The sequence below is a fragment of the Salmo salar genome, chromosome ssa10 (genome assembly GCF_905237065.1).
Source record: "Salmo salar chromosome ssa10, Ssal_v3.1, whole genome shotgun sequence".
Lineage (NCBI taxonomy): Eukaryota > Metazoa > Chordata > Actinopteri > Salmoniformes > Salmonidae > Salmo > Salmo salar.
Window position 1 is genome coordinate 15,064,466 of NC_059451.1, and position 20,384 is coordinate 15,084,849.

General features: G+C 40.6%; 1 protein-coding gene and 1 long non-coding RNA gene across 6 annotated transcripts; one reads left to right on the forward strand and one right to left on the reverse strand.

Annotated features, from left to right (window-relative positions):
- Positions 1-551: 551 nt before the first annotated feature.
- LOC106613464 (uncharacterized) lies at positions 552-3,919 on the reverse strand. The gene is made up of 6 exons (XR_006756899.1): positions 3,835-3,919; positions 2,073-2,138; positions 1,679-1,944; positions 1,412-1,516; positions 1,090-1,322; positions 552-973 (listed from the first exon to the last, which is right to left on the reverse strand). It is a non-coding gene; the product is annotated as an uncharacterized lncRNA (long non-coding RNA).
- A 25-nt stretch (positions 3,920-3,944) lies between these two features.
- LOC106613578 (ELAV-like protein 1) lies at positions 3,945-16,860 on the forward strand. Of its 5 annotated transcripts, none has more exons than XM_014215985.2 (8): positions 3,945-4,210; positions 7,089-7,148; positions 11,367-11,444; positions 11,628-11,826; positions 13,466-13,569; positions 14,291-14,444; positions 14,618-14,843; positions 15,077-16,860. In XM_014215985.2, the coding sequence occupies exons 2-8, from the start codon at positions 7,113-7,115 to the stop codon at positions 15,402-15,404; spliced, it is 1,125 nt and encodes a 374-aa protein (XP_014071460.1). In that variant the 5' UTR covers positions 3,945-4,210; positions 7,089-7,112; the 3' UTR covers positions 15,405-16,860. The 5 variants fall into 5 exon arrangements, with proteins under 5 accessions (XP_014071460.1, XP_014071463.1, XP_014071461.1 ...); XM_014215988.2 differs by having other exon boundaries at positions 11,628-11,802; XM_014215986.2 differs by having other exon boundaries at positions 3,961-4,163.
- Positions 16,861-20,384: the final 3,524 nt, after the last annotated feature.

Consider the following 20,384-nt stretch of genomic DNA (forward strand, 5'->3'; position numbering starts at 1 on the left):
CATCTACTTTGGCAGATGATTTGCCTGACGTCTCTTTGGCCGCTGTCCACTCTGATGTGCCACACACTCCTTTGACTGGCATCTACAACATAAGAAATCACAGTGAAGTGCAGAGATGAACTTAAAATAAACAAGTTCTAAACTAGGTGACATTAAAGCTATATTATAGAAACTGTGTAAGAGAAAAATGACATGCTTGGTCTTTTTATGGACATGTCTTTCGCCAAGAACACACCGTCGTAGAAGTCCTTCTCAGCACCAAATAGAGTCAGACTGCAAGATTACATCACCAAATGTTACATCAAACCAAACCACCAAAGGGTGGCAGGTAGCCTAGAAGTTAGAGAGGGGTTGCTCGTTCAAATCCCAGACATCTGACAGTGTTGCTCCAAACTCTCTCTCTGTGTGTGTGTGTTTATGTGTGTTTATGTGTGTGTGTGTGTGTGTGTGTGTGTGTGTGTGTGTGTGTGTGTGTGTGTGTGTGTGTGTGTGTGTGTGTGTGTGTGTGTGTGTGTGTGTGTGTGTGTGTGTGTGTGTGTGTGTGTGTGTGTGTGTGTGTGTGTGTGTGTGTGTGTCTCTCAGAGGAGTTGGGATAAAGAACAAAACGTCACCGTTCCACAATCTTTCTTCATGGAAAATGACCTTCTACTTGACAATTAATCTTCTTCTAAAAAGAAGACCAACTGCAATATAATATAACATCACAAACATATGCTTCATACCAAAAAGATGACCAGCATGCACTTTAAGAAGGCATAATTATACAACATCAACACATAAGTAGGTAGTACAAACCCTGAGGCGTTCTGGAAGCGGTATTGCTTACAATTCCCATCCGCTGATATACCATGCATCTCCTGTGAGCAGGCAGGACAATGGAGGAGAACGCTTCCACAAAGCTTGGTTATTTCCAAACACCCTACGTCCACTAGAGGAATGGCTTCTGGAATGTGCCACCACATATCTTTCCACTCTAATTGCATGCAAAACATACAGAGGTATAAGTAAGGGCCAATTTTTATATTAGGAACAAATATTAACCACAAATTAATTAAAAGTATCATTTGATTAGTATATACACACACTTACCCTGCCAAAGTGCTTTGTTCTTTCGTCAAGCATTCCCACAAAGGCATGACGGGAGCATCTTGGGGCCAACACTTTAATGTCTTCAAAGGACTTGAAGAGGTCCACTGTGAAGATGGTCTGGTAAGTCATGGTGGCTGGCCAGTAGCCACTCTTTACCAGTTCGTCCAGCCCCACTCTCCAATGTCTCAGACACCCAGAGCAGTTCAGATCAGGAAGGGACAGTTTGTAGCACCCTGAGTCAGGAGTAATTATTAGGAAGTAATTAATTACATTCTTTAAAAACATGTGAATAGAAGTAAAGTCCTTAAAAACCACATACTACCATTTATTCCAATCAGGATGACTGCTTGCCACTCGTCACTGTCAGGGCGCTGGGGAGCGGGGGCGAAAACACACTGCTGTGGCATAGCTATGGGCAAAAGACAAACTAGAAACCAAAATGTAACACAAAAGAATCACAAATAAATTGTTAATTATATTTGGACTGTAGATACTTATGATTTGAAAATTGTGCAGCATGACTAAAAAGTGGGTATTGAAGGAGGTGCTATCAGATTTAATTTGAAACACTTAAAAAATAAACACATACCTTGCTCCTGGAAGGTAAGGGACCCCTCATCATCTTGATGAATTAAGGTTGGTTGGGGACAAGGGGCAATAAAACCCTTCAAACTGACACTGGCCCAATACAGTACCTTCAGCAGAGAGCATGCTGTCGACCATTGTCTCTCTCTTTTCCCCCCCACTTTTGTGCACACAAGGTCTGCCTCTCTGCCCAAGTCACCTTTGGGGTTACATGACAATCTGGCCCTGTGAAACTCCCCAGCACCTCCTGTAGGTCCTGCATCAGGGAGTCTTGTGGAGATTAAAACAAAAAAAAAGTATAATAATTTAATGACAGAATTCATGAAAAGAATAGCTTGACTGTATGAACTTTTTTAAAGTTTGGCATGGCATTTGTTTGGCATTCTAGCATACTGTACCTGTATCTTGTGGGGATAGGTGCAAGAGCATGGGTACTGCAGGAGGATGAGTACTGATACTGAAAACTATTAAATAAAAATGGAGTTATTTATATAATGTAACTTAAAGGCATTAGTATAACCGTGTTTATTGGGTGAAGAGATAAGAATCCACTATGACAGATATATGTTCATTAAATTATGATATATACTGTAGGTCATTATATTAGATACGCCATTCAATTACAAGTGCATAACTATGTGGTTTTAATGTACATTAGCTGTGGTTCCTCTTATTTTGGGAGTAATATAACATTTTTAATCTATTTTTAATACATACCTAAGAGTTCATGCCTGCAAGACAGAGGCTTAGGCTACAGTCAATCGGTCTGAGCATTTGAACGTTTATATCACTACTTTGTATTTAATACCACATTGAAATAAAAGCCAGTGAGCCAGCAACATTTTTTTAGTATTTTGCAACAGCATTTAGTACTAGTTAGAAATGTCCTAACAAGGTAGTCATGCTGCCTGACAGTTGAACGACGCTAGCCTTGATGCGGCCCTTACTCTTTTGGGGTTGTTGTGTGTAGTGTGATTTCCTCAGGGTCAAGCGATCTGGCTTTACGCCTATCTCAGGTCAATAGCCCGTCCTACCATTTGCTAATCTGATGCGCAGAAGTAGGATAGTGCATGAGGGTCAAAAGCATGTCCTGTTAAAGCGTGAAGAATTTGTTATAGAGAAGCACAGGTTGTGTTTTCTGAACCGAGGGAGTAGTGTAACGATCCTAGCCTTGATAAGTCTGTTAAGAAATCCCCCAAGGTAGATCTCGCTCTAGGCATCTCCCTTGGAGTTCCTTTAGGGCAGGGTTTCCCAACCACATTTTACATTTTTGTTTTAACCCTTATTGGGTTAAGTCAGCCAAGGAAAAGGTTTTGTTATTGTGGGGATAGGTGAATTTTCTTATTGTGGGATTGCATTATATTGCGCAAAAGCAAAAGGCAAAGCCTCCACAGTTAACACTCAAATGTTTTTGTTATTGATCTGCTTTAATTCACTCAAATTTTAGGTGTGAGCAATCCTGGTATAATTATTTATGAACTATATTTGTATATTCACATTTGCACAATTGATATACAGGCAGCAAAAAGAGAATTACAGTTTTAAATGTGCAGACACCAGCGTAACTATAGGATCAGTTATATGGGACACATACAGGCCATAACTAGCTACAGTATACCATCAAAGATCTAATTAAAATAGTTAATTCTGTTTATTATATGGTATGTATTATATGCAGTAATTTCTTATTTTATTAAGTTGGATGAAGTATTCAACACAACCACTTAAGTGTAATAAGAACGAACACAACACTATCAGTTCCGGTACAAATGAAGAAACGGTCAGTTCCGGTAGTACGGAATCATGGGAGATTGAGTTTCCCAGTCCGTCACTCACAGCCCGCCACTTTTAAGTCATGAAATAAATAACTCAATAATTCACAAAAAAATATTTCCATGTGCTTAAACAATTGATATTATTGATTGTCTTTTTACATAATTAATAACAGCGAGTAGCTAGCTAAAAAGCCCCAATGTTCACTTTGAACCAAAAAGCTAACGTTAGCATACAAGATACAGTTGGCCAGCGTGAATAAATATCACTTGTCTTCAAGGTGAACCAATGCGCGTAACTGGTTGAAATAAAATAAGAGTTTAGAGTTATACGGGTCGAAATACAGAAAATGCTATATTACGGCTCAATTCTTGTCCGATGACGTACCTTGCGTTCTAACAGTAAAATAGCTAGCTACATCCAAATAAGCAGTTACGTTTATTTGTACTAATAGCAATTAACTCGCATCAAGTTGAAAGGAATTCAGAAGGGGCGTGGCATCAGAGGTCTTTGGCGTCATGAGTGTGTTCTATTAATAAGTACATAAAAACATTGTGCTTATTTCTACATAGTTAATGAGAGACGGGGTTGCAACCACACGACTGCGTGTGTTAGCGCCACCGGTGTTTAATTTTTGTTGAACGGAAGAGAGAAAAAAAAATAGCTGGCTAGCTTGGTCGCCGCCGATTTGTTTCTAAATTGGTTTCCGCGTACAGGTCAGTTTTTCGGCCTATTATTAAACACAGGAGTAGCGGTAAAGCAGGTACGTTAATCCAATGACAATGTATTTAGTGACCTAGCTATCTTTCCCACTCGTGCACAATGTAACTAGCTAGTAAGTTAAGTAGGTAACGTTCACTAACTATGTAACGTTATGTGCAATGCGGTCCAGACAAACCGGCCTAGTAGTAGCTAGCGAATGCTACTTTGCCTTTATTTACTAACGTTACCTAAATAGCAAACTATCTATTTACTTCCTACAGTCTCGTATTGTCTGCGGTGTTTACTAATGCCAGACACATGGGTTATAAACATATGCCAAACTTGCATTGATAGTTAGCTAATAGTGTTAGTCAGAGGTGAATAATAGGGAAACGAATATTTTTAAAAGTCTGGTTTCAATGGAAGTCAATGACTTAAGAAGACTAGGCAGTTGTTATCTCATGATTGGTGTCTTTGAGAGCCACCCCCGGTCATTACGTTGACACACTTTTCAATGGTAAACTGCCTGAGTGAACGATTTTCATTTATCGACCATCATTGGTGTTAGTTAGCTACTGCGTACTACCAAAGATGGCTAGTTACGTCTTAACGTTATCTGGCTGGCGAGTGAGTCCATTTCGTCCTCGCGTGGTCCAAAGCTGTCACGCCCATGAAGTGTGCTGCCAGTACTGGCTAACGTTAGCTAGTTACTTAAATGAACGACCCTACTACATGCAATTTCAGCATATCGCGCCAAATGGAGCAATAAACACGTCTTTGATCGAGCTCATTAGCTCCCAAATATTCCTGCCTGCAACGATCGTCATTTACTGCCGTTACGCCCGGTATGTCAAATCAAATGTATTTATATAGCCCTTCTTACATCAGCTGATATCTCAAAGTGCTGTACAGAAACCCAGCCTAAAACCCCAAACAGCAAGCAATGCAGGTGTAGAAGCACGGTGGCTAGGAAAAACTCCCAAGAAAGGCCCAAACCTAGAGAGGAACCAGGCTATGAGAGGTGGCCAGTCCTCTTCTGGCAGTGCCGGGTGGAGATTATTAACAGAACATGGCCAAGATGTTCATAAATGACCAGCATGGTCAAATAATAATCACAGTAGTTGTCTAGGGTGCAACAGGTCAGTTGGCTTTTCATAGCCGATCATTGAGAGTATCTCTACCGCTCCTGCGCTCTCTAGAGAGTTGAAAACAGCAGGTGTGTCCGGTGAACAGGTCAGAGTTCCATAGCCGCAGGCAGAACAGTTGAAACTGGAGCAGCAGCACGGCCAGGTGGACTGGGGACAGCAAGGTGTCATCATGCCAGGTAGTCCTGAGGCATGGTCCTAGGGCTCAGGTCCTCCGAGAGAGAGAAGGAAAGAGAATTAGAGAGAGCCTACTTAAATTCACACAAGTACATACCGGGAGTAACGGCAGTAAATTACAATAGTTGCACGCATATTTGGTGAGTAACGGAAATATTTTTACATAAGGCTTGTAGAGCTGGTGAAGGGTAGCTTGAATCACAGATTTTTATAACTAAACCAAGATAGACCACAGCCTGTCGTTTCTAATGGGGATAAATGAGTCTTTTTTGGGGGGAGGGGAAATCCAATCTGGGGTGTGTTCATAAAGTCACTCTGGCTATCTACTCCGATTGTAGAGCACTCTCATCTGAGTGTGCCAGAGCGCAGAATAACTGATGAATTTACAAACGCTCAACACCTGTTGAATATGTCGTTGTCAGTAAACGTCCACAGCGTAACCAGCTCTGCTAGGTTGAGTAAAATGGTCAGAGTGAAGTGTTCTCTCATTGTTCTCTCATTGTGTCAAGCTAGCCAACATTAGCTTGGTATCTTGACTGCCGGTGTCAGAATGCTCGAATCAACCCTACTCTTCAGCCAGAGCCTCCAGTGTGCGCTCTGAACACTCTGAGAGCAAAACGCTCTGGATTTCCAGAGTGCCCTCTGGGCGTTCCTAAATTCAGAGCATTTTGCTCTCAGAGCATTCAGAGCCCACACTGGATGCTCTGGCCGAGGAGTAGGGTTGATCCGAGGGTTCTGACCTTACAATGATAGTCAAGCACCCAAGCTAACGTTGGCTAGCTATTTCCAGACATAAAATGAGAGAACACCTCACTCATACCATTTTACTCGCTCTAGCAGAGCTGGTTAGGCTGTTTTCAGGTTATCCAGATTGTTGGTGACTGTGCTGCTGGCAACAATTTAATTTAAAAAAGTTTTTACTGACACTGTTCATACAAACCTGACTCAGTTACACCAGCTCTGTCAGGAGGAATGGGCCAAAATTCACCCAACTTATTGTGGGAAGCTTGTGGAAGGCTACCTGAAAAGTGTGACCCAAGTTAAACAATTTAAAGGCAATGCTAACAAATACTAATTGAGTGTATGTAAACTTCTGACCCACTGGGAATGTGATGTAAGAAATAATAGCTGAAGTAAATCACTCTACTATTATTCTGACATTTCACATTGTTAAAATAAAGTGGTGATCTTAACTGACCTAAGACAGGGCATTTTTACTAGGATTAAATGTCAGGAATTGTGAAAAACTGTGTTTAAATGTATTTGGCTAAGGTATATGTAAACTTCCGACTTCAACTGTAAATGTTTCATTGATGAGAAAATTTGGTGAATGTCGGACAAAATCCTATCTCATTCCATCTTCTCCCACTACCGGCCAGTGGTCTTCCCCTCTACCATATTTGGTAGTGAGTGGAAACGCCAAGTGAGTTCTATACAGATATTTCAACAGACGTATAAATGTCTCATTGTTCTGTCGGTGCTTGAATGGTCGCTTTCTGGGCAGAAAGTAGATCTCGTCATATTCATCCTCTCCTTTACCGAGATACTGGTTCAGCTAGGACCCCCTCCGCCTGACTTGTTTGTTAATTTGTAGCTAACTGTTACTTTTTATTTCAGCATCTGCATTTGTGAAGAATCTACATGGCAGTCAGAAGGGGACACATCAGATACCTCAAAGTGAGTGGCTCTGTCAAACGTTTTTGAAAGTTATTTTGTAGCTATCCCAGTGGGCAAAACCAGGTTGAAAAGACGTCTTATTCTGGTTGAAAAGGGACATATTTTTTTCACGTCTTTTCACTGACCGGAATATGATGTATTTTTCTGGCCTACCACACAACCAGTTGGTCATAATTGTGACTTTAATCTGACCAAATGGTCATAATTCTGACCGATATTGTGTAGCCTACTGGTCGTAGTTAAGACCTCATCATAACCTGGTAATGACCACCTGACTACAGTTTATTACCTACTGTAAAAAAAAGTATTTTGGAGGATAGTTGGATATTGAAAATATTGTTCATTATGTTTATTTTTATTTTCCTAGTCACCAATTAAAGTTGGTATCTGAAACATGTATTCTTACATTTAAAATGGGTCACGCAATGGCTTTATCAGTCTGAGATTTGAAACGGACATTCCTGAAGAAACTTTGTGGACTCAGCTGCCTAAAAGTTATAGCAGTTGGCAGTTATAGCTTAGAGGGGCGGCAGGTATCCTAGTGGTTAGAGCGTTAGGCCAGTAACCGAAAGGTTGCTAGATCGAATCCCCGAGATGACAAGGTAAAAATCTGGCGTTCTGTCCCTGACGTAGGCAGTTAATCCACTGTTCCTAGGCCGTCATTGTAAATAACAATTTGTTCTTAACTGACTTGACGAGTATTAAGTTCTAACTCTGAGTGTAAAAACTCTATGGACACTATGAAAGCTTAACCAAGTTTAGTTCTTCCCAGAGGATCAATACAGCTGCATTAGACAGAACATGTTTCCACCAACACAAGTGTGTGTGTGTGTGTGTGTGTGTGTGTGTATGTATATATATATATATATATATATATATATATATATATATATATATATATATATATATATTTATTTATATAGTCCAATTAAGATGCACTCCTTCTCTCCAACCCTTTACATCTTTATGGTTCGACAGGAAGACGAAGTGATGGGGTGTTAAACCATTCTTTCTCCCCTAAGGTGGCCTGACCTCAACCCCCTTGATGCCTAATCCAAAGCTCTCCACCTGTATCACCTATAGCAATCCTGTTACTGCCTCCCCTCTACCCAGCACATTCCAAATCCATCTGACTCCTACAGATAACCATTAACTTCTGATGTAAAAACCAGTCTCTATCACTCCTCAGATACTATAGTATTACTTCTGATGTATCATGTCTCTAGTATAACAATGTTCCATGTTTAACCCAGAATCTAACAGTCCCCCGTTTGGAACATTTAACTCCATACTGTTCAACATTACATACACTTGGAAATTACTTAAATGGACAAACAATGAAAATAAAACATGAATAACATTCCCAGTTATGCTTATGACCTCTGTTCTATATGCACACTCTTCATCACACAACATAATGCCATTCCAGATGAAGTTGTTGGCTTCCTCCACTTCAGCTGAAGCTGCTTTTAGTTTCTCCACTTTCTCCCTCTGGTTCATAAGAGAGTGATGGCGCACAACTTGCAAAGCAACGAGAAACACTAAACAAAACAGTATTAACAATGTGGTAAGCTATGCATGAAACCCAAAGTCTGAGACCATGACAATTCCCACTCTCTCTTTACCTGACTCTATGCCTCCAGGATACTTTTCTGCTGGACTCCACAAACATGAAAGCCCTAAAAAGCCTCATGTGTCCACCCAGTCTTTGCCTTTCTGGCCCCAGGTTCTAAGAGGTGTTCCCAAGCCATGTCATTTTCACTTTGTTCCCCATCTCCTCCATTGCCACCTGATGGGCACGTCACCTGATAGGCAAGTGCGTATCCCTAATCAACGCTACGTCCTCTTGAGGTAACTCAGCACTGTATATGCTTTCACATCAATGCCTTCAAAATGTTGTTGAGTACAATTACCCCCAACATCTATCCTTTTCATATGATGCATTAACCAAAACAGCCGTTAACCCAACTATGATGTTAAAGTAGCTCCCAGACCCAACCCATCTGCACGTCTACAGTGGAATCTAGTGTCTCTCTCTAGCTCCGCTTCCTCTGTCATGGCGTCGTCAAACTCACCCATTATGCAGCTGGACCTCACTTCCCGTGAGAACTGTGCACCCACCGAGGAGAGACATGACTATCTTTACCGCTGCAGGTGCTGTAAGGAGTACTATGTGTGGACCAGACCATCGCTGTCCCAACACCCCGCCTGCTGCATCTTGATGTACACTCAATCTCCAGAATTCAGCCCCTGCCCTCTGTTATCTCCTGCTCCTCATGTGCTGCTTTCACCTGAGGATATACACACTGCGACGCATGGGTCATTTCCTGACAACATAGACTCCCCCCTTATGGCAAGATCACTAATTTGTCACATTTGAATAACAGCCCCCGTTTCCCATTGGTCTCCCAGTTAGCAGCTACCCAGCCATGTGACATTAGTCCTTATAAACTGATATCACAACAATGCTACTAAAGTAACCCCTGCTACTACTAACATGGCCCATGATTAGAGCCTCCTTCAATTACTGTCCCTACAGCGACTGCCATGAGAATAACTACTGCATGTAATCTGTCAAGTGTTCGCCTGCTGTTAGAAATTGGGAAAGAGATTAATGAGTTGGAAGAATATCCAACCTATCAAAACTCTGCGCCACAGGTTTCTTGAAAGTTTACCATAGTGTCTGAAATGCCACCAGTATCTCTTCTACTCTCACCATGATCTGGGTATATGTCATGTTCAATTTAACTTCATAATAGTTCCTATATTGTGCACAGTTGGCTATCCTCCCTCTCCTACGAGCTATCTCCTGTAACAATATACATAGTCTCTGGGAATGATTCCTCATGTATCATGTCTCTAGTATAAGTCTTCCAAGTTTAACCCAGAATCTAACACTAGTTAAATAAAGAATGGATGTCTTCAAAAAAGAGCATCTTGCTCATATATACTGAACAAAAATATAAACGCAACATGCAACAATTTCAAAGATGTTACAGTTCGTATAAGGAAGTCAGTCAATGGAATTAATTTCATTAGGTCCTAGTCTATGGATTTCATATGACTGGTAATACAGATATGCGTGACGCTTAGAGTTGATCAGGCTGTTGCTTGTGGAATGTTGTCCCACTTCTCTTCAATGGCTGTGCGAGTTTGCTGGATATTGGTAGGAACTGGAACACGCTCTCGTACACATCGATCTAGAGCATCCCAAACATGCTCAATGGCTGACATGTCTGGGACATTTTCAGCTTCCAGGAAGTGTGCACAGATCCTTGCGACATGGGGCTGTACATATCATGCTGAAACATGAAGTAATCACATTTATACAGTGAACAAAAATATAAATGCAACCACCTGACAGGTGTGGCAGTATGCTCTTCATGGATGCTTTCAACTGTACCGGGCAGATGGCAGACAATGTGTATGGAATGGTGTGGGGGAGCGGTTTGCTCCATGGTGGGGTTATGGTATGGGCAGGCATAAGCTACGGAAAACGAACACAATTGCATTTTATCGACGGCAATTTGAATGCACAGATAGCGTGACGAGATCCTGAGCTCCATTTGCATAATAATGCCACAGCCCCATGTCGTAAGAATCTGCACATAATTCCCGAAAGCTGACACCGTCCCAGTTTTTCCATGACCTGCATACTCACCAGAGATGTTACCCGTTGAGCATGTTTGGGATGCTCTGGATCGACGTGTACGACGGCGTGTTCCAGCAACCTCATACAGCCATTGAAGAGTAGTGGGACAACATGCCACAATCAACAGCCTGATCAACCATGCAACAGAGATGTCATGCTGCATGAGACAGTCATGTGAAATCCATAGATTAGGGCCTAATTTATTTATGTGACTGATTTCCTTATGAACTCTTAACGCAGTAAAATCTTGTAAATTGTTTGTTCAGTGTGGATAACTGGTCAGTAATTTAGTCAGATTTTAACCAAATATCAACCAAATTTAAGATATCTTGGAAAAACACTTAATCTGGTTATAAGACGTCCAGACCAGATTTCAACCTGTAAAATCCGTTTTTATCATGTTATATGCCCACTGGGATGCATTGTGCTGTTGCGCAGAAGTTTTGGCCTGCATTGTATTATGACTGTTGTGAAAGGGACAAGAACTGGGAAAAGGAGTGGAATGGTGTCAAGTGCTCAGTTGTCTGCGTCAAAGGATTGTTAATTAACCAGTGTTTCTCTTGCAGGTGTGTGAGGTACAGAGTTGTCAGGGTGACAACAGAGAGTCACAACGGCATGGAAGTAAGGGTTCAATTAACATAAAGGTAAGTCCACAGATGATTCAACTTTGGCTGTATTTTGAGAAAGCATTCTGTTTCGCATGTCTTATTCTTTTGGAACATGGGCAGCATTCTCTATGATCAGAACTAGTTTACTGTTTATCACCCTTGATAAAGTTGTCTTCAGAATGGCTCACTTACTCTCATCCCATTCTCGTGAAATTACAGCAAGTCGTGTATGATAACGATTACGACGAACACATGGCAGACGAGCCTAAAGATTCCAAAACCAACCTTATCGTCAATTACCTGCCCCAAAACATGAGCCAGGACGAGTTGCGGAGTCTCTTCAGCAGCATCGGCGAGGTGGAGTCTGCCAAACTCATCCGCGATAAAGTGGCAGGTAATCCCTATCACAAAAACCAGAGTGAGTCCAAACCCTTTTCTTTTGACCTCAGTTCATTTACTTTAATCACTCTCCATAAGGTGATACCTGGCCCCGGCCTTCTGTGTCTGTCTGCACATGTAGTCCACTACAGAAGTCTGACGTTGAATGTGACATCAAATATTTTTGTTTGACTTTACCAATATTTTCTTTCTTGATTACTAGTCTGTAAATTCAATGCCGTATTTGTTGGTTACCGTAATTGTATTTTACTTTGTATGCGACTCCTGCGTGCTTCCTAAAATTATTTTACTGAATGTATTTTGATACTAAGTGGGGTTTTTTAATTGCAGACTACCTGATTTAGTGTTTGGATCAGGGATAGTATTATTATTTTCTCAACTCCTGTTTTTCTGTGCTATATTTACACCTTGTTACGTCTGTTCTTTAAACTTTCGTTACTTGAGTATCTTTTTTAATGGTGGTCTTTGGGGAGTTTTGTTTATTGTCTTTGGGGTTGTGTTCTTGTTTCATTGGGCATTATGGCTGCTCTATGTTATTAGATTTGGTGATAACTCCATATTGTAAAACCAAGCATTAAATACCTTTCTTTGGTGACTAGTTATAATGGGATTCTATTTAGTTCTCTTGTATTTAGTTTCAAATTGAAAATTGTAACGTGTGAATATTTATTGGAAAGAGGGCGTTCAAGTTTTTTTTTTTATTAAGTCTTCGATGTCAAGGGTCATCATTTTCGTAAATCTGCATTTTCCTAACGCAGACCATTAAAAAAAAAAAAGCGTTTTTTAAAACATTTCACCTGCATTTTATATTGTAAGTCAAGTGTTTAACTTGAAGTTAGTCTTGCATTTTAACCTACTACTGAAGAAAAACTACACCAGGGGAAAGTACTGGAGAAAAGTACGCTACACATCAGTGAGTGGTGATCCAATGATGAGCAAAGATACTTTATCTGAGTGAAGGTGAGAAAAAATATGAAACCCGCACACTGCTCTTGCTAGTATCACTGCTTTGTATTAAGCTTTACGTATCGGCCCCAAAAGCTCTGATGGAGGCCTTGAGGCCGTTACGTTAAGCTTAATAAAGAGCAGTGATTCTAGCAAGAGCAGTGTGCGGGTTTCTTCATTTTTCTCATCTTATTCAATTTACTATGCACCTGCAACAGAGACGGCTCAGATGTGTGAGTGCCTTTTTGAATCTGAGCGAAGTGCAACTGATGCACGAAATTAGTCCTTTTACATTTAATGATTTTGCGCGAACCCTGACTGAAGCCGAGCAGAATTTACAGTTTTTGATCTGCGTTTGTTTACTAAATGCAGCAAGATATTTTTTCTGTTTTATCTTTTTCAGAATCCTGCATTAACGTGGCCCCTGGATCATTTTGATAGAATACCAAAGTTTTAATCTATTGTTATTATAAAAGGCTGTTACTACCTTCTATTTGAAAAATGTATTTTCATTTACACTATTTCAATGTGGGTCTTTTTTTCTTTAGCCATATTTCACAGAATGTTTTCCTTTGCAAATGTTTTTGCCAAAATGCATGCATTGTGCTGATATCTCCTGTGGAAGACTGGTATCCAATCTGTAAATATGGACAAACTTTTGTTATTTTATTTTGTTGTTTTTTTTTCCCCTTTTTTTTTTTTTTCTTCTCCAGGCCACAGTTTAGGGTACGGATTTGTTAACTATGTTAACGCTAGTGATGCAGAAAGGGCTATCAATACCCTCAATGGGCTGAGACTACAGTCTAAAACTATCAAGGTAACGTGCAATCAGGTGTTTTCATGTTTCAACTGATGGATGTGATATGTTTCTCAAGTAGTCCCTGGGCAGTTGAGGGGGAGCCCTCCTGCAAAGTGTCTATTTGCCAAAGCATATAAAGGTATTTGGGTAACATGTCTACTTAAACAATCATGTAATATTTAAATGTTTTTGTTCTATAATTTATCAGTTTTGGAAAGTTTGATTTGAAGCAGTTGGCCTGTGGGTAACCTGACATGGGTTTTATTTTCGGCACATATTTATACTGAAGCTTATTAATTTTGTTCAGACTACTTTAGTTTTTAATTTAACACTACTGGTTATTGCAGAGTTATTTTTGCTTGAGTGTGACGTTGTTCCAACTCAAAGCCCTGCATCATTTCACAAATACATTTATTTTCCTTTTATAGCTTTTAACTTTTTGAAATGGACCCATTTTTAGAAATTATATTTATTTTATTAAGTAGCTGCTCAGCAATGTGCATTCTCGCTCAGCACTGTGACAGAATTTTGTGGATTTTAATCTTTTTTTTTGTTCTTTTGTTTTGCTTTTAAAGTTTACAAGACATTTTGGGAGTTTTGAATCGGATTTAAAAAAATATATATATATATATAAAAATCACGTTTGTAATATTGTCAAATGAATTCCAAAGCATTATTTTTAATAAATATTTTCCCTATAAATTGCACAATGGAAACTGACCTGCCGTCTCCTCATCAGGTGTCCTTTGCCAGGCCGAGCTCTGACGGTATTAAGGATGCCAATCTTTACATTAGTGGGCTGCCCAAGACCATGACACAGAAAGACGTGGAGGATATGTTCACACGCTATGGCCAGATCATCAACTCACGTGTCTTGGTCGATCAGGCCTCAGGTAGGCAGGCACAGCCTGAATGAGAAATATTTGTGCAGACTCAATTAAATGAGCACAAGTGACTTGAGTGGACTTTCCACTCTCCAAATCCTAACTATTAGGGCAAAACAATTTTTGGGCATCTGTAGCCTATTCCATTAATGGCTTCTCCATTTCCTCCCCTTGCTTCTCAGGCCTGTCCAGGGGTGTGGCCTTTATCCGCTTTGACAAACGGGCTGAGGCGGAGGACGCCATTAAAGACCTAAACGGGCAGAAACCCCCTGGGGCCTCGGAGCCCATCACAGTGAAGTTTGCTGCCAACCCCAACCAGGCCAAGAACTCCCAGGTCATCAACCAGCTCTACCACAACCAGGGTCGGCGCTTTGGGGGCCCAGTACACCACCAGGCCCAGAGATTCAGGTGAGTGGCCGACTGCACTACACAATGCATGTCAGTGCCCGGTTGTTAAGCAAAGGTATTTTTGTGATCTCGGGGAGTTGAGACTAGAACCCCAGACAACCTAGACCCCTGAATTGTTAGTGATTATGTTCTGTATTTCCTTGGTCATCAGGCCTGCACCTTGTTTGTGGGTTATTTTAAACCGGCATCTATGGAGTAGTATTTGAAGAGATGTTTTTCTGTGCCCCTGGCAGGTTCTCTCCGATGAGTGTAGACCACATGAGCAGCATGTCTACGGTCAGCGCTGAAGGGAACTCTACGGCCGGCTGGTGCATCTTCATTTACAACCTGGGCCAGGACGCTGACGAGGGCATCCTGTGGCAGATGTTCGGGCCCTTCGGAGCCGTCACCAACGTCAAGGTCATCCGCGACTTCAACACCAATAAGTGCAAAGGCTTCGGCTTTGTCACCATGACCAACTACGAGGAGGCGGCCATGGCCATCGCCAGCCTCAACGGTTACCGGCTTGGAGACAAGATACTGCAGGTTTCCTTCAAAACCAGCAAGGGGGGTCACAAGTAAACCGAAAAGGGTGAAGGGGTACTTGTTTTCCATATTTACAATAATAGAGGAGTGGGGGGGGAACTAAATGAGATTGGAAAGGCTACACATTTGTTCTTGCAAGGGGATATGTCCTTGGTTCTTGTAATATAATTTCTAGGCTAACTATCACTTCAATCTTTCTTAGCTAGTAGAAAACTAGTGTCTTCTTGCTGTGACATAAAAAATAACCTACGCCATTGTTTTTTTGCTGGGCACGGGGAGGGGTTCTGAAGTGTGTAGAAAGGTTGTTGTTCTATTCTTGTGGCTTTTGTGTGTCTGTGTGCCACATACATGGTTGATGGTGACAATACAAAATCCTGCCATGTCTGATTCCTACCTGCTTGTAATTTCTCAATATTTTACGTAGCCATTTTATCGTGATCAGTAGTTTTGATCCGTGCTAGGCCTTGAATCCCTCAAGTCTTTCTACACTTCTATTCTGTAATTTTTAACATAAACGTCCTTTGCTAAATCGACACATCGGAGTATTAGATCAAGCATGCCCTTCTAGATGTGGAAGTGGGCATGTGCTGGCAGTGCATTTTATTTTTATTTAGACGTTTTTTTTTGGATTAGAAAAGATTGCTATTTAATGAGCGACCAAAGAGGGAGGACTGGAGAAAAAAAAGTGTGTCTATGTATATATATATTTCTTCCCCCCCGAATCATGCCCTCTGACATCTTTTAATATCGGAAATGTAATAAAAACCTCAAAGGTTTAAATTATTCAGTTGATTAGAAGATACTCTTCTGTCAACTGTAATTTTGAAAAATACAGTGCTTTGTTTCTTTCTGATATAATTGAGTATGCAAGCTGTACCCAGTCCTATGTTTTTATTTTAATGAAACTGCCTTTCAATGTCAACTTGTTTCCCGTGATCTTTTTGTACTCTTTCCATTAACATTTTAGTTGTGGAAATTTTAGTTTGTTCCCGTTTTAGAATTTCTTTGAAAGTTACACTTTTGCTTTTTAGTTTGGGTCATTGAATTTGAAAGTTACATAAACATGACTAAATACCATTCCAACTTGGCTCCACTATGTGTCCATAATTTACCTCTTAATTTTAATTGGAAAGCCCTGTCTGGGCATACCCTGCTTGGTTCAGTTAATTTGAACCTAATCAAGGTACTGCAGGAGGTTGTTTATGGGGTTTCTTATATGCTTTTATTTCCTCATGAGGCCAAATGATGGGGTCCTGGAAGGGGAGCTCACGGTTTCCCAGTTAGATGTGCATTATGGCCACTTCTGCGATTTTGTGTGTACACGGTCAGTGAATTTTTCTATTTTTCTTTTTTTTTTCCCCCTCCATTTGACTCTGTCCAGAAAAATGTATGTATTGGTCTTTCGCCGAAGAATGAAACCTTTTTGGTAACAGCTGACAACATCCACATTCTCAAATAATAAAACACGTCTCCATGTGAGAAGTTAAAGCTATTTGTTTTATTCTGATTCTAGTTGCCTTCATTTTACTCTGAAACCAACCCTCATGGGCTTGACTGGCTGCGACAGACTAAGACTGCCCAGGCTTTGTGTGGGTGTTCAGCTTCTGGAAGGATCTGAGATGTACTGCACTGACCAGATGGACACAACCTCTAAATGACACAGCAAACACAGCTATTTTTGGTGTCATCTTCTGATAAGGGTTGGGCAGTTTAAAAAATGTATTTTTTAATGGAAACTTTATCTGATATCAATGGCCACAAAAAAAAACACTTCGGTGTTGAATGTTCCAATAAGTAACATGTAGCCGATTTTAAAAATCCATACTGTACCTTGATGAATTTTGATACATCAAAGGGTCTAGCTAGCTTTTTATTTCTAAAGTTGATCTGAAAAGCTCAATACCCAAGATTAACTCACACAGTGCTGTTGGCCATAAGGTGGTGTAATTACAGTGAGAACCAGAACCTGCCAAAAACCCAAGATGGTTGAGTTGTGGAAAAACCTTTGACACTAAGCAATCCTATATCAAGGGCTCACACACGTCTATTAAAACATTGATAATCCATATTTTTACTTATTCTATTGACCAAATTTCCATCAAATCCAACAAAATTGGCAAATTTTATCACATTAACATGATAAAGGGAAAATGTTTATTTTCCACATCTCGACATTCTTTTCCAACTGTAATAAACTGCCTGGTGTGGAATTGTTAAATCCCTTATTACAAATCGGTTTAAAAAAAATTGGGCATAAAAATAGATTGCAGGAGATTTTGTAAATTTGACCCAAATAGAGGCTGGGAGCATTAAAGTCCATTTTACAGCTTTATCTACAGTAAGGCTTGTATGTGATTATAGCACAGGATGCCTTCTTGCATAGTAGGTCACAAAGTGCCAGGCTTACAACATCGCAGTCTGTTGTGGGAGGAACAGAGGGCTTGAATTGAGGGCTGCCGTTAAATGGCCTCCTCCCTCTTATAAACAGCTGTACACATGACCTGAAAATTTGTCATCCAGTGTGACCTAATTTAGCCACCAGGCAGTGGCATGCACCTCTCCTGGTTTTTAACCCTGACCAGACCAAGATTTGGTTGTGATTATACTGATCCAATTTAAAGAAAAGTATATTTTAGACTATTTACACTGTTTGCGTTTTCAATATTTGTAGTCCACTAGATGGCAATATGCACCATGTTTCTGCGTTTTGTTTCTCCTCTCCTGCCAGCCTTATTTTTGCTGTGTACCATATATGGAAATGCAGAATGCCCCATGGCAATATGTGTAAAATTGCAAGAAATTAGCTTTAAAACAGCATTTTCTCTCAGCCTCATGGCAAAATGTGTGTGATGGCATGAGATGCGCTATAAAACTGCATTTTTCTCATTGCACCATGGCAAAATATGTAGAATTGTAGGAAGTTAATGTTTTCCCCCCCTACATTTGGGGGGGGACTTGCTCAGACCCAGCAAAACTGTGGTATGCCACTGCCTGCAGACTACTAGTTTTGACCTACTAGCTGGATAGTAAGCTGAGCTCCCTGAAAGTTGTTTTCACTCAGAGGACATTCTTTCCACTCAAACCAGGTCAGTTATTCCCACCCCTCTCTTCCTCGCTCTCTATCACCTTCAACAGAGCCAACAGGCAGCCAGGGGCATCTAGCAGTGGCCTACTAATCTGTGTATGCAAGTAGTCTGAAATATACATTGGATTTGATGATCATAAATTGAAGTGTTTTTTTTTGGTCAATTTTGACCCGTTGTTTAAATACAAATATTAGGAACTGTATGACATTTTATAAAAAATATACCATAGAAGGCCCCTACTGAACGTCTAAAATCACTTGTCACACCAGTGGTTTTCTATCATACTCAATCTCTCATGACAATGCATTTATGATTTCTTCTTTCTAAACAGGAATGGGACCAGTTGTTGTTATGCCTGTCCATGCTCCAAATTGCCACTTCCCCTCCACAATGAAGCATGGCGCTCTGTTTATTTTGCAAGATATCAGATGTTGCCGCTAATCCTATTTCCTTTTTATGCCGCTGTTTTGTTGTTGTTTTAGAGAAACGTTACACTCCCTAAAGGACAAGCTCTCATCTCTTTATGTGGTTGGACTGGAGAGGCAGGGTTTCTTAAACTATGAATGAGTCAGGACCCAAAGTGGGCCCTGGGCATGTGAGAGGACAAATCAAATTAAAGTGTATTTGTCGCATACACAGAGTAGAAGATGTTAAAGTAGGTGTAGTAAAATGCTAATAAATCTAGCTCCAGCAGTGCAGTAAGTGTCTAACAGTACAATACCATCAGAACGAGCAATGTCAGAGTCCGGAATATAAAAACATGGTTTGTGTAGACAGTATGGACAACATTTAAGTAGGAAAAGGTATGTACAGCAGTAGTTATATAGGATGAGCTATGTCGAGAATACACTAAATACATATAAAGTGAGGCTGGCTGGTAATGACTTCAACAGTCTCATGGCCTGGAGATAGAAGCTGTTTTTCAGTTTGTCTTTCCCAGCTTTGATGCACCTGTACTGCCTTAGTCTGCTAGATGGTTAGCAGGGGTGAAATGGCCGTGGCTCGGGTGGCTGAGGTCCTTGATGGTCTTCTTCGCCTATCTGTGACACCGGGTGCTGTAGATGTCCTGGAGATGCGCCCCTGGCGATGCATTTGGCTGGTCGCACCACCCTCTGTTTGACAATGGTGCATCTGTAGAAGTTTGTGAGACTTCCTTCAGCCTCCTGAGGTTGAAGAGGCGTTTTTGCATCTTCACCACGGTGTCGATGGGGAGGGACCATTTCAGGTCTTCAGTGATGTGCACGCAGAGGAACTTGACGCTTTTGTGTGGGTCGCGAGTTATGAGAATACATCTACAGTGCCTTCAGAAAATATTCACACCTTTTGAGTTTTTCCACATTTTGTTGTGTTACAAAGTGGGATTAAAATTTATTTAATTGTCATTTTTGTCAACGATCTACATAAAATACTCTGGAATGTGGAAGACAAATTCCAACATTTGTAAAAAGAATAAATAAATATAGATATAATATATCTTGACTAGATTAGTATAACCCCCTGAGTATGCATTAAGGTGTCTAATAGAATACACATTTCAAACATGAATGTAGACATTAATGTATGCATTTATATAGCTTCTAAAATATTTTTTACACTCGTGAGGGAGGGCCAAGATGGAGGCATGGTGGCTTCAACACAGTGCCCCCTATTTGGCACCTAGTGTATATATAAATCATTAGTCAATACATGTTATAATCACCTTTGGCAGCGATTACAGCTGACTAAGAGCTTTCCACACCTGGATTGGGCAACATATGCCCATTATTCTTTTCAAAATTCTTCAAGCTCTGTCAAATTGGTTGTTGATCATTGCTGGACAACCATTTTCAGGTCTTGCCATAGATTTTCAAGTAGATTTATGTCAAAATGTAACTCGGACACTGTCTTCTTGGTAAGAAACTCCAGTGTAGATTTGTCCTTGTGTTAAAGG

What these genes read in the sequence shown, in the direction of transcription:
- LOC106613578 (XM_014215985.2), top strand. Translation starts at nt 7,113, where the DNA reads ATGGCAGTCAGAAGGGGACACATCAGATACCTCAAA. An exon ending in TACAGTCTAAAACTATCAAG is followed by an intron (nt 13,570 to 14,290) that starts GTAACGTGCAAT and finishes TCTCCTCATCAG; the next exon opens with GTGTCCTTTGCCAGGCCGAG. An exon ending in CACCAGGCCCAGAGATTCAG is followed by an intron (nt 14,844 to 15,076) that starts GTGAGTGGCCGA and finishes TGCCCCTGGCAG; the next exon opens with GTTCTCTCCGATGAGTGTAG.